Below are 12434 nucleotides of genomic sequence, written 5' to 3' on the forward strand. Positions count from 1 at the left end.
AGCCGGTATGAACCTGCATGGGGATCAGCTGTAGTACTTTTGTCCAAGTGATGATGGCACACTGGTGACTTTCATGAGCTATTTAATTTCCTTTTCTATAGAGATGTGAAAATGCAGCACCCATGTTTTCAGCACTGACACTTGCTATATTCTTTGGTATTAGTACTGTGAGTGTGTTGCCTAACCGGAAACTGTAAATGCCCTAACTTTTGTTTGTTGTGTAAAGAATAGTAAGTGATGTCAACAAACATGACAAGTGTTTTCACTGTCACACCAAGAATATATGCGTCTTCAAAATGGACTGTATTGAAACGATTGCACAAAGCATAGCACAAGTCAATCTCTCGAAGTTCAGCCACAGACTTGAAGACCAATTAGTTGCTTCGTTAAATGTTGGGCAGGTGATATTTATGCTTCACCTGTTTCTTAACATCCGGTGCTGGTGAGATGTTGCTGTTTGGTAACTGAGGCAGGTACTGAGCCTAGAGAGAGAGAGGAAAGGGGAAGAGCGAGAGAAAAAAAGGTTGAGATGATGCTTATCAGGATGTCTTGTGGTAAAAAAAATAGGAAGAGGAACCATCATCTAGAATAGTTCTCTACAAAAGATGTGGTAAAAATAGGTAGTCTATTCTTTGAGAGGTCTGAATTCATGCAAGTTAACCCTCTGAGGACAAAAGACGCACCGACAAGTCCAAGCGATGTTTGACAACACTCCTATTCAAAAAGCGATATTAAAAAATTTCATTTTAGACATTTATTTACTATTTTATTCATATATTACTTTGCTACTTTTGTTGAGCCTAAACTTTTGTAAACTCATTTCAAGCACCAAAACAATTGGGTTTAGGGGATTGTTTTCACAAGAGATTTAAGAAGTTTCAAAAAGTGAACATCAACTTTTCAGCTTTAGCGCCAAATTATCTCTTTACACATGGCTCTGGAACAAATTTGGGCCTCACTATACAGAAAGCTGAGTTTGTGCTGAACATTTTTTTATGAAACACATGGGGATCAGGATATATGCAGATATCCTTAAAATGTGAATTTAAAAAGATATGTAAAAATGCACTTAGACCTCAGAGGGTTAAAATGTAGGGCAGTGGTAAATAAGCAGTTTGTTGGAAGCAGCTCTTGCGTCTGAATTTTCAGTGTTTGGACCATACTAAGCATATGGATGCAGAAACCAACCCATAGCAGCATTTTCAAGCCTATAGAGGTGAATCTTTAATACTGAAAAGATTTTGCGTGCAGTGTCTGTCTCAGTGAAGTGATTAACCGGCTCTATGTTAAAGACCCAGTAACCAAGCAAGTACTTGTACAGTTACAGTGACTAACTCAAGGATATGCGTGGCTGTAGCAGGGTGCCCAGTCTGTAAGTTTGGGGTCATGGGACGGTTTCTTACACAATTAAGCCGCTGTTTTGCACACTTACCCCTGGCTGTCTGCGTCGAGAGCCTTTGTCATGACGTCTTCCCAGGCGCTCACCCTCACGGCCCCAGTTGACTCCTTCCTCCTGGAAGTAAGGCAGCTCAAGCAGCTCTTCACAGGACAGCCGGAGAGAGGGGTCCATCACCAGGCATGACTGCTCACACAAAGATAATAGATTTGTCATTTCAGAACATTAACTCTGCCTTGAGCTTGTCAGTGCTGTCTGGTGAACAAACTACAGTATGATATGGCAATACTGGTTATAAATGACCTCAAACATATAGTAGCTTTAGCTTTTCTGTACTTCAATTTCTTGTTCTTGTTACTTGTATCTATAATAAGCTAAAATCGGCCTGTATATCAGTCAGGGTCTATCACACATAAACGTAACATACCTTCATAACCTGGAGGGCATGAAGAGACATGCCATGGAAGCGCTTTTCCAAGGGCTCCTAATAGAAAAAATAAATGGGAGATGATAACGTTATCAAGACTTCATCACCTCTCAATTTAGAACATATGCATCCTCAGTGAGAACAGGATTTGTACCGTTGTGTCGGGTTCAGGAATACTGACTCCACTGAAGAAAACGTTGGAGCGGAAGACCTGCTGGTGACGAGGGATCAGGTCACCTGAGGTCAGAAAGGAGATCAGTGTGTGTAGTGGTGGACATTTTGGTAAATGCTTTGCAAACCTTAAGATCCATAACAAACTTTACGAATGTTTAGCTATCTCCTTAAGGCTTTAGTGCGTAACTTTATGATATTAATGAACGTCCGTTACATTCAAGCCATTGCCAAATGAGTTGCTACAAAGCTAATTAAGACTATCAGCTCCACACAACTCTCTCTGGATTTCTCAGTATGGCTACGTTCAGAAGATTGTGCCGGTGACTTTCCCTCGCAGAAACTCCAGTGAAGATAATTTCCTCTTCTGAAGAGTCCGTCATTTTTTTTAATCCTCTGTGTCCTCCTAGGCTACTAGCAACTGCATGGAAGGGTGCGATCACGGAAGGCTTGTATCATGTCGACGCGCCAACAGTGTTGTTGTTATTACTTAGAATTCCTCATGGAGGAGACAGAAACTACGCACCACAGCTTTAAAAATAAAAGCGCAATAATAATAATTAAAGCTGCGAGCAGCGATGGAAGGGCCCTCGCGCCTCTGCGCGCGTCGGGGTTACTGGCGGACGCCGCTCCTTCCGACCGTGCATTTGCGCGGCACACAGACGCCACAAACCGTCACCAATGAAAAGGGAACTCCCCGCCGAGTTCAATGATACCTCACACAAGATTCTACGTCATACGGTTCATTAGCTGTGAAAGGGAGCGTGGCTAAAGCATAGGGGGCGGGTCCAACCATCACCAATTAAAAATGAAGCCTCTGCTGAGATGAATGATACCTCACACAAGACTCTACCTTAAATGGGTCAGCATGTATGAAAGGGGGCGTGGCTTAAACATAGGGGGCGGGCCAAACCATCACCAATGAAGAAAGAGGTCTCTGCTGAGTTCAATGATACCTCATTGTAGGTGTCCTCAGGCCTGGACCCTTGTCAATTGTGAGAAATTTCGGGCAGATACGACAACGTACACTCAAGTTACAACAACTTCTTTGTTCATCGCTAAACACTCAAAATGGCCGCCACGCCACGCCCACACTGTCTGACGAAAAGTTTTTCTTTTAATAACTTTTCATCGCTAAGGTGTTGGGATGGTACAGACCAAGCTTGAAGTCCATCGGATGAAATCTCTAGGAGGAGTTCGTTAAAGTATAGCACCTTGACTTTTAGGCCTACTTCCTGTTGCCACTAGGGGGCGCTATGACGGCCTTTATTTGTCCTCAGGGTTGGACTCTTATGAATCCTGAAAAGTTTTGAGGTAATCGTACAACGTACACTCGAGTTACACCCACTTCCAGTTTCGGCGGCGAAACACACAAAATGGCCGCCCTGCCACGGCCACGCCCTATGACGAAAACTTTTTCTTTTAACAACTTTTCATCTTTAACATCTTAAGATGGCACAGACCGAGTTTGAAGTTGATCGGATGAAATCTCTAGGAGGAGTTCGTTAAAGTACGACATGTGGAAATGGCCAAAATCGCACTAATTTCGAACATTTAATTCAAAATGGCGGACTTCCTGTTGGGTTTAGGGTATGGCTCTAATGAAGTTTTTTGTACATCTTGACATGTTACATATGTGTACCAAGTTTTGTGAGTCTACGTTAAACGCACTGCAGGGGCTCAATTTTCTTAACTTTCTAGGGGGCGCTAGCCAGCCATTTTTGTGCGCCTATTCCCGAAACCCTTAAAATACGTAAATGTTCACCTGACTTGATGCGACCGCCAAATCTGGTGAGTTTTTGAATATATTAAGCCCCTCAAAAAGCCAATTCATTTCACGGGAAAATAATAATAGAAAGAAACAATAATTCCTTCAGTTTCAATAGGGCCTTCGGCGCTCGGGCCCTAATAATGCATTTTATTTATATAGCGCTCTTTTTAACACTCAAAGACACTTTATAAAGTTTTTTAAAGGAAATACACATACTATGAGAATACACTCATAAAAACGCACAATATTAAACAAAAGATTGATGCAGTCTCGGATGTGTTTGGGGAGTTACAGAGGGGGTTGGGCAGCTATAGAGAAGGCTCTGTCGCCCCAGGTCCGGCGCTTGGTCACGATTGGTGGCGACAGGAGGTTGCCATTAGAGGAGCGGAGGCTGCGGGAAGGACTGTGGTGGTGAGGCAGGTCGGTGAGATAGGAGGGGGCCTGGTTGTGGAGGGCTTTGTGAGTGAGGAGAAGGCCTGCTTTCTAAACTGGTAAATTCTATGTTAGGGAGGCCAAATTTCCTATTCAGTAAAGTTTATTGATATTTCTTAAGGGTGCTTTCACACCTAACCTGTGTTACCCTCTGGTGCGTTTGCCCGTTTGGTTTTAGTTAACTTGAAGTCCGGACCAATCCCGCTTGAAAAAGGTAGATGTAGGTCTGCTAACTAGTGCAGTTTCTTTGTGGTGTGTAAGCAAAGCAAACCACCAAAAACATTGTGAGAGAATGTATGTGATTTTTAGCACAAATTTGAAAATTAAACTCTATTAAATCCATCTGCTGATCGCAAGAACTGTCAAGAAAGCAGTGCCATATGCGATCTGTATATGTTATCTTCGTAATAATAATTCAGTTTTTGCAAATGCATCCATAGGTAAATTGTTTCTGTTAAGCACCAGTTGGTTTACCTAAAGTTTTTCGGATGAGGTAGAGCTGGTCAACGTCAGATTTTCCAGGCCAGAGTGGATTCCCGTGGAGCAGCTCAGCAAAGACACAGCCCAGAGCCCACACGTCCACAGGAGGCCCGTACTGAGTATCGCCGACCAGCAGCTCGGGGGCCCGGTACCAGCGAGTCGCCACATAGTCTGTGTACTCATCTTCTGGTCCTGCTGAGCATACCGCCACACAGGCAGATGGAGATAACTTGTACGGACACATATACACTTAGATGCTGAATAATGAACACTAAATAACACGTACATTAAAGAGGAAAGGATTACAAGGCATGTTGAAGGACTGCATGTATGGTAACATAACACCGAAACCTAAGGCAGGAAGTGTAAACAGAGACACTACACAGAGACTGGCTGAACGCTCCTCCTATGCAGTGCATTCATTGAAACATTGAAAGTGAGGAGGCCATCAGAGCTGATTCAGGTTTCGTGTTGAATAAGTAATTACAGGCAGATTAACACTAAATGCACATAAATGCACTTGCTTTCTGGATGACCTACTCAGAATGCGTGCAAAGCCAAAGTCGCAGAGCTTGATGACTCCAGTTTTGGTGAGGAGGATGTTCTCTGGCTTCACATCACGGTGGATGCACTGCAACATAAATGCTCAGCATCAGGGAATTGGCAACCTGATACACAGTTTCTTAGTACCAGAGAAAGTGGCATATATTAAGGCTGACAGATGAGGAATGGATGTGGAGGAACAATAGCAAGACATCAGAAAGAAAATATTGAAACTAAATACTGCATTGCAGTCACTGAGACTTCAATGACTCCTGTTGCGGGAATTAAAGTGGGAAAACACAGTTGGCTCATTTTGGTTTGAAATGATGCTCAATTTCATGCTCACTATCCAACCCACTGCCTACAGGTGACTGGTGACATATTATGTACTGAAAACGGAGCTACGCAAATATAGTGTAAGAAGGTTTTGTCAGATTCTGTGAATTGGTAAACTATTATCACAGGAAAACGTATATCAAGCAATGTTGTGAGCAGCCAGTCAGAAATTGTTTACCTGATATAATAATTAATAATAATAACTTCATATATAGCATATGTAATGCAATGATGTAGCTAAAAAGTGCTCAACTAATTAGATTGAAATGTAGAAATAAAATTTGAATATGAGAGCCAAAAAACTATAAAAATGTTTGGTAAAAATCAAATCAACAGTAAAACAGTGAAAAAATAAAACATGTTACATTTTTACAGTTTATCTTGAACAATAATCAGATTCCATATGTACACTGAGAGAGTTAATGTTGCTAAAGAAATTCGTCCTTTCCAAATACACTGTAAAACATGGTGCACAAAATACACAGTCCTCATTCTGTAAAAGAAAAAAAAAATCCATTCTTAAATCAGCTGGAGCTCATATGAGGCTGTTTGTCCCTGATATTTGTTGTATTATTAGAGACCACTAACTTCAACCTACTGTACATATGGCATGAAAATATTGTAAAAAATTTGAAATTCATCCCTTAAGACATAAAAGAAGAAAAAGAAAAAAAAGAATGTTGGAGAAAATCAAAGATTAAATACATGACAACCACAGAAAAAAAGTTTAAATATACTGACATTGTGCTTGTGGCAAAAGTTGACAGCCTGCAGAGTCTGCCACACTATACTTTTCAGCTGAGCCTCTGGAACCCTGAAGAGGAAGAGGAACAAATGTTGATTCTAGTAAGAGGAACAAAAGAAGCCCTATTTACTAGTCATGTTTTCCTTGTCTGTTATTTAAAATAAAAGAAGTGGTGCTTTACACAGCCCTCTTGTCACCTGGGTAACCTTAGGCCTGTCTCTAACAGTAACAGTGCCTTTGTTTTCAGGAGCAGCTAGGGTTTCTGCTGCACAGCCTTGTGGGGAAAAGGATAAATGCTCTGATAGCAACTAGCCATTGTGGCCTGGCCTTGATGTGTGACTTCACATGACATAAACTAAAATCTTGTGACCATAGATTGCATGAGGCGTGCTTATGCTTTGAGAAAAAAGAAGAACCATTTCCCCTAAATAATTAATAATATATATCAATCTTTTGATTTGGCTGTTCCTTCCTCATTCCGCTGCCAACACTCTTGAAAATCTCTTGGCAAGAGTCTTAACTCCCTCTTTGTAATTCAGGCTGTTCCTTTCTGCTGCCCTTCTCTCGTAAGCAGTAATCTTAAGAAATACATGTAAACACAATTATGAGTTATGTGGCAAACTGTATGCCAAACAGATAACGGCTTAAAAAGAGAGGCCCACTTTTGCAGTGGTAGAGGTACTGTATTCAGATCCTTCAGCAAGAGTAACAGTACCACACGTAAAAACACTCCATTACAACTAAAAGTCCTGCATCCATATTGTAAAGTAAGTATTATCCGCTAAAAGTAATCATGATAGTAGCATATCAAAAGTAAAAGTACTCATTATGCAGCAGAGGGTTAGGGTAAGGCCCGTGTCAGTGATAACATGTAAGCAGGATCTTTAACAATGCATCATATATTATAAACTGGCCATAGGGTTTGTGTGTAAAATCTTAATCTGCAAAGTAAGTAGTACCTATAACTGTCAAATACAGGTAGTGGAGTAAAAATTACAAAGAAAAATTCTATGAGATGTTGTGAAGTATAACGTAGCATAAAAGGGAAGTACTAAACTTAAGTACAAGTACCTCAAAATTGTACCCAAGTAGTACTTGTGTAAATGTACTTTTCACCACTACACGTACAGTATGTCACGGATTCTTAGAGAGGTGCCACAAAAATAAATAACAGATACACCTCTGAAGATAAACTTCTAAGTATGTGGCCCTTCAGTATCTTCCACATCTCACTGATCTAATTCGGAACAACTCACAGACGTGGCAGACATGACCTACCCTCGAGGGTGTTTGTCCAGCTCATTGAGGACCGTCTGCTCGCAGAACTCAAACACCAAGTGGAGCCGTCTTTTCCTCCTGAAAACCTCCAGCAGGTTGACCAGATTCACGTGTTTCAGCTGCTGCAGGAGCGACAGATGGGACATTTTTTCAGTGCCCGACCAACAGCCCACAATGTTGGACAAAATATTTATTTAAACCTACAGAGCATTCAACGTTTTTTAAGCCAAGGACCCCTAAACTTAAAGAGAGACGGATGAGGGACCCCCTACAACATATATTGTATACATTGAGTTGCACATTAAACTGAGCCTACAATAATGTGTAGGGCAGCCTAAAGTTATACATAACTTTTTATACATAGAATACTAAGCTATTAAAATAGCCTAATACATGATTGTTGGCATGATTTTATAATTAATGTTTTAATGTTAAAACATACATGTGACGATTCACTGTGTCTGTGGATGGCCTTAGTGACTACCTTACCTATAGGCCAGTATGCCTATTATCAGTGGGGATTTATATTTGTTGATATTATATTCATGTTAAGACTTTTTAATTTTTGAAAAAACTTCAAAAAGGAACAATAATTTGGAGGCCCCCCTGCATTGACTCTGAGGACCCCCTAGGGGCCCCGGACCCCCTGTTGAAGATCCCTGCTACAGAGGCTCTAAAGTCTGCCCAAACTCTGACAGCTTGTTATTTTCTTCTCCCTCCTATATGTTAATGGCTTGTATGCCATTATTTTCAATTTTATATCAGAATTGCCTTCAAATGTGTATACAAACTTTTGATTCAGTCTTTTAAAGCTTGTTTCCAGTCTCTTCTAAAGTTTAAATGTCTGTAATGGTCTTTGAAACTGTATTGTGTATGAATTGTGTGTGTATAATAATACTATAAATACATCAAACATTCCTACAACAGTGACAAAGGATCATATAACTTACAATAATGAGTGCATGTGTACCTGTGTGCATGCACGTTTCCACCTGTGGTGTTGGATGTGAGCAAACTTGATACTACTGAGTGATACTAATCTCTTCTCACCTTCAGCATGCGTATTTCTCGCAAAGCAATCTTCTTAATGACAGGGTCATCTTCAGATTCCACAAACTTCTTGATGGCTACTATCTGGCCAGTATCTCTGTGTCTGCATTTGAACACCACACCATAGGAACCCTCGCCAATTTTGGCCAGCTTTTCATATTTCTCCATTGGGCAGTTATAGCTGTCACCTGTCAAAAGACAAACACAGCAGCACATCACTAAAATGTAATGGTTACCCCAAATAAAATAACATTATTATAGCCACATGTCTATGGTATTATTTGGAGTTTGCAGTTTTCCTCCTAACCGTACAAAACTGATTTTGATACTTTTTCTTTGACACACCTGATAGAGAATTCCACAGTTGGAAAGATGTGTTGTTTGTAGACAAAACCAACTCATGGAGACCTTTAAAACTACAGTTTTTAGTGTCACAACCCGCATAGAAAGCACACTCACCTGTCCACAATCTGAAAGGGTCTTCATCGACAAATCAACAGCGAGTCTGCGGATGATTTAAGTCCATCAAAAGTCCGCAAAGCTACGTGTATGCGTGCGCAGACTAATTGGGCCTTAAATTCATAACGCCAGTGTGAAATATTGCTGCAGTAACTTTGGATTTCAGAGGTCTCTCTCTCTCTCTGTCTGTCTCTCTCTATCTTTTTCTCTCTCTCTCTCTCTCTCTCTCTCTGTGTGTGTGTGTGTATCTCTGCTACTATAACACACTCCCTCGGCTGTCTCCTCCGTCCTGTGCGTCGTCACTACCTTGGTAACCCTCTCTGGTTGTTATTTCCCTTCAACACACAGTCCCCTGAGTCAGCGTAAGTCTTTGTTTTGATTCCATTTTCCGACTGAAACCATCCCTCGTATATTCATGAACACCGAAATAATAAATATTCACTACAACGTTTAACTTACCCCTTAGAAACGTCGCAGAAAAGAGCAACAATGATACAGGATCCCAATTCACAAAGTTGGATACGTAAGTTAAAACACGCATGTGGATACACGTTCGTTGTAACCAAGGAGACCGGTGGCCCGGCAGGTGTGGACGGACGTTAACGACGTTGACAGGAAGCAGCCTATAAGACCGTTAGTTTTCCTTATCGATTAGCTAGGAATAGGATAAAATAATAATTATGTAATTACTTAGTTAAAACCACTACTTTTAGGTAACTAATTGTAGGCTATGGCTCATAAATGACAATTTAGTCAGTTGAATCGTTCATATGCAGTTCACAAAAACCACCAAGCTCAGCATGTAATAATGGAGGACATAGCCATAACAATGCATTTTTGTGTAAAAAAAAAAAAAAGCTTTTCCATACAGGTCTATTTTTCTTTTACTTTAATCAGTGGTGTAAAGTAAACAAGTAGGCCTACTGTACAGTCTTGAGGTATAGCCTACATGTATTTGAAGATTAAGAGTTTACATGCAAAGCATATTTTCTCAAAACACATGTAATAATAATCTAATTGTAAAATATAAAACTTACAGCAGCCATTTAGCTGCGTAATGACTACTTTTACCTTGGATACTTTTAAGTACACTTGTAGGCTACTTGTAATTTTGTCCCTTCTCTCGAGACACATTCCCTATTTAATTTCCATCCATCGACAGTACACACCTGTTCCCTCTTCCCTTATCTGCTCTGTAGTTGCCTGACCTTCCCCGCCCACCTGTCCACCTGTTAACACTTTCCCTCATCAGCTCTGCAGTATTTAGCTGGCCCATTTCCACTCATTTCCTTGTCAATTTAGATTCTTGCCATTTGCTTTCAAGCCTCTGATTCATGTACCCTGTAATCCTGTTACCTGGGACCTGTACCAGCCTGCCTGTAAGCCTATAGCTTCACTTTGGCAATACATCACAGAATTGATCCTGTCTGTCTGCTTTCTCTCCACTTGGGTCCAATCATGCATTTCCTCAGTTCTGACAAATTTAGTTCTTTGTTGTATTGGTACTTTAACTTGAGTATAAGATCCCAGTGCTTCTTCTACCACTGTGTATGTACTGAAATAGGAACATGCCTGTGTGTTTTACATGCTTTTCAATAAAGTTGCACAGCAAACCTCATTCAACTGCCCAGTATAACTTTACCCGTCACAAAGAAGCTACAGCATCATGTCACTCTGCCACAGATATGAAATGTATGCAGGACCATCTCTGATGTGGTGGCATGATTTATAGACTGTTCTGTTTTCTATGTTGACTGTGAATATATTTTTCCACCGAGGTCCTCCCTCGGCTCGTCTGGCTCTGAGACTTTACCACAGCTCTATGGGATCCTCTGCAGAATGAGGCGGGGAATCATTTAGGACTTCACAGTGAATGATGAGAAAGCAGACTATGTTGCACTCTTGTGCTCAGAGACACACAGACACCTTGAGGTGCTGGCATCATGGCCTTGTGGTGGAGGGTATGAAATGCCCCATGGCAGACTGGTAACACGTATTGTTTGAACGAGGTCAGTAAGGCACGTAGGTTGTTGTGTTCAGAGGCCCAATAAGTATATTAGAAGACCAATGGAGAGCAGAGAGAAAAGGACAGAACATTGACTTTTGGGTTAGGGTTAGGATTTTGAATGAGGCTTCATTTGCACAACAAGAACTCTTGAGTTGCTTGAGCAAAATGTAGCGCAGTGTCTGTTCAGTGGCTTCCTCTGTTGCTTTGATATTCTGTTTGTCTGATAGCGACTCAGTCACCATTAATTTTATCACAGGATGTATCTTTGGTTAAAGGCGGAAAAAGGAAATGCTCCTTATCTTTGTTTTGTTAACCAAAACAAAATCGGTGGGTATATGGAAGAATGTGCTGCTGTTATTTTATCTCAGACAAAATAATACAGGACGATCTGTAATTATGTCTGCTGTACACCTTCTCTGTACCTCAATGACACTACTGTTATAACGGTTGTGTACATTTGTCCTATGCAATTGTGTTTGTCTGGGAAAAAAATGCCTGGATCAGAAAAAAAGACAAAATATTTAAACATTAAGGTTGAGGTTGATGACCAAGTTGTCACCAAGAGGAAAATCCTCCTCTAAATGATGTACCATCTTTTGCCAACAGGCGGCAGTGCACACCCATCAAAGCTCCCACAGATCAACACAGCAGAACAAGTTCCAGTGATACTGTAGTTGTTGACAATTGATAACCAATCTATTGTTGTTACCCTCTTACCATGAATGGTAATTGGATATATAGTGCTATTGACACTGGAACAACTTGTCTGTAGTATCTTTGTTTGATTGATCATTGTTTTCTGTTATGATTATTACTGGTATTTTAGGGGATTTTTGCCTTGGGTTTTCCTATGTTAAATGTCAACGCTTATTGCTGGTTTTTGATGAATAGCTCATTCTTTGTAACTGTCGCAGATAAGACAATAAACAATGTGAAAGACATTTGGAACAAAACCTAAAAAAATCCAAGACCAAAGACTGAACTATGGCAATTTACTATCTTTACTTCCCAGATGAATCATCCCGCAGACAGAGACGAAATTATTGAAACCATTGCTGTTTTGTTTTAGTCTAGATTTCCTTTTGAAAATACACAATCTGCCCTCTAAAAAGCACCCAGACGTAGGTCAGGGCACCACACAGTCCAGCCCTGTTGGCTCTCCATCCCTTGAAATTCACCGCTCTACTTTTAGACATGCTGTGGCTCAGTTCTTTGGCCTGGCAGGCATTCACCTTCACAGCCACCAGGTAAATGTGGCGGTCAGTTGGTGGGACACTAGTGCCATGCAGGGCTTGTTGACATGTCAGTCATCACTGTCTCAGTGGCAGACAGGGCCAG

General features: G+C 40.9%; 1 protein-coding gene across 4 annotated transcripts; it reads right to left on the reverse strand.

Annotated features, from left to right (window-relative positions):
* Window positions 1–282: 282 nt before the first annotated feature.
* Window positions 283–9657, reverse strand: LOC114552407 (cyclin-dependent kinase-like 1). 4 transcript variants are annotated; one of them, XM_028573167.1, is made up of 11 exons: window positions 9548–9635; window positions 9089–9134; window positions 8630–8817; window positions 7580–7701; window positions 6298–6370; window positions 5218–5308; window positions 4672–4872; window positions 1978–2060; window positions 1824–1880; window positions 1433–1582; window positions 283–482 (listed from the first exon to the last, which is right to left on the reverse strand). In XM_028573167.1, the coding sequence occupies exons 3-11, from the start codon at window positions 8795–8797 to the stop codon at window positions 387–389; spliced, it is 1041 nt and encodes a 346-aa protein (XP_028428968.1). In that variant the 5' UTR covers window positions 8798–8817; window positions 9089–9134; window positions 9548–9635; the 3' UTR covers window positions 283–386. The 4 variants fall into 4 exon arrangements, with proteins under 4 accessions (XP_028428968.1, XP_028428965.1, XP_028428964.1 ...); XM_028573164.1 differs by lacking the exon at window positions 9089–9134 and having other exon boundaries at window positions 4672–4869; window positions 9548–9657; XM_028573163.1 differs by lacking the exon at window positions 9089–9134 and having other exon boundaries at window positions 9548–9657.
* Between the last annotated feature and the right edge of the window lie 2777 nt (window positions 9658–12434).

Source organism: Perca flavescens, chromosome 3 (assembly GCF_004354835.1).
Source record: "Perca flavescens isolate YP-PL-M2 chromosome 3, PFLA_1.0, whole genome shotgun sequence".
Lineage (NCBI taxonomy): Eukaryota > Metazoa > Chordata > Actinopteri > Perciformes > Percidae > Perca > Perca flavescens.

Bases quoted from the DNA above. Each gene is read 5' to 3' on its own strand.
- LOC114552407 (XM_028573163.1), bottom strand. From the start codon at position 9,629: ATGCGTGTTTTAACTTACGTATCCAACTTTGTGAATTGGGATCCTGTA. The intron at 8,818-9,547 runs GTAAGTTAAACG...GTCTTTTGACAG, and splicing joins TTCTGCGACGTTTCTAAGGG to GTGACAGCTATAACTGCCCA. The intron at 1,583-1,823 runs GTATGTTACGTT...TTGTGTGAGCAG, and splicing joins ATGCCCTCCAGGTTATGAAG to TCATGCCTGGTGATGGACCC.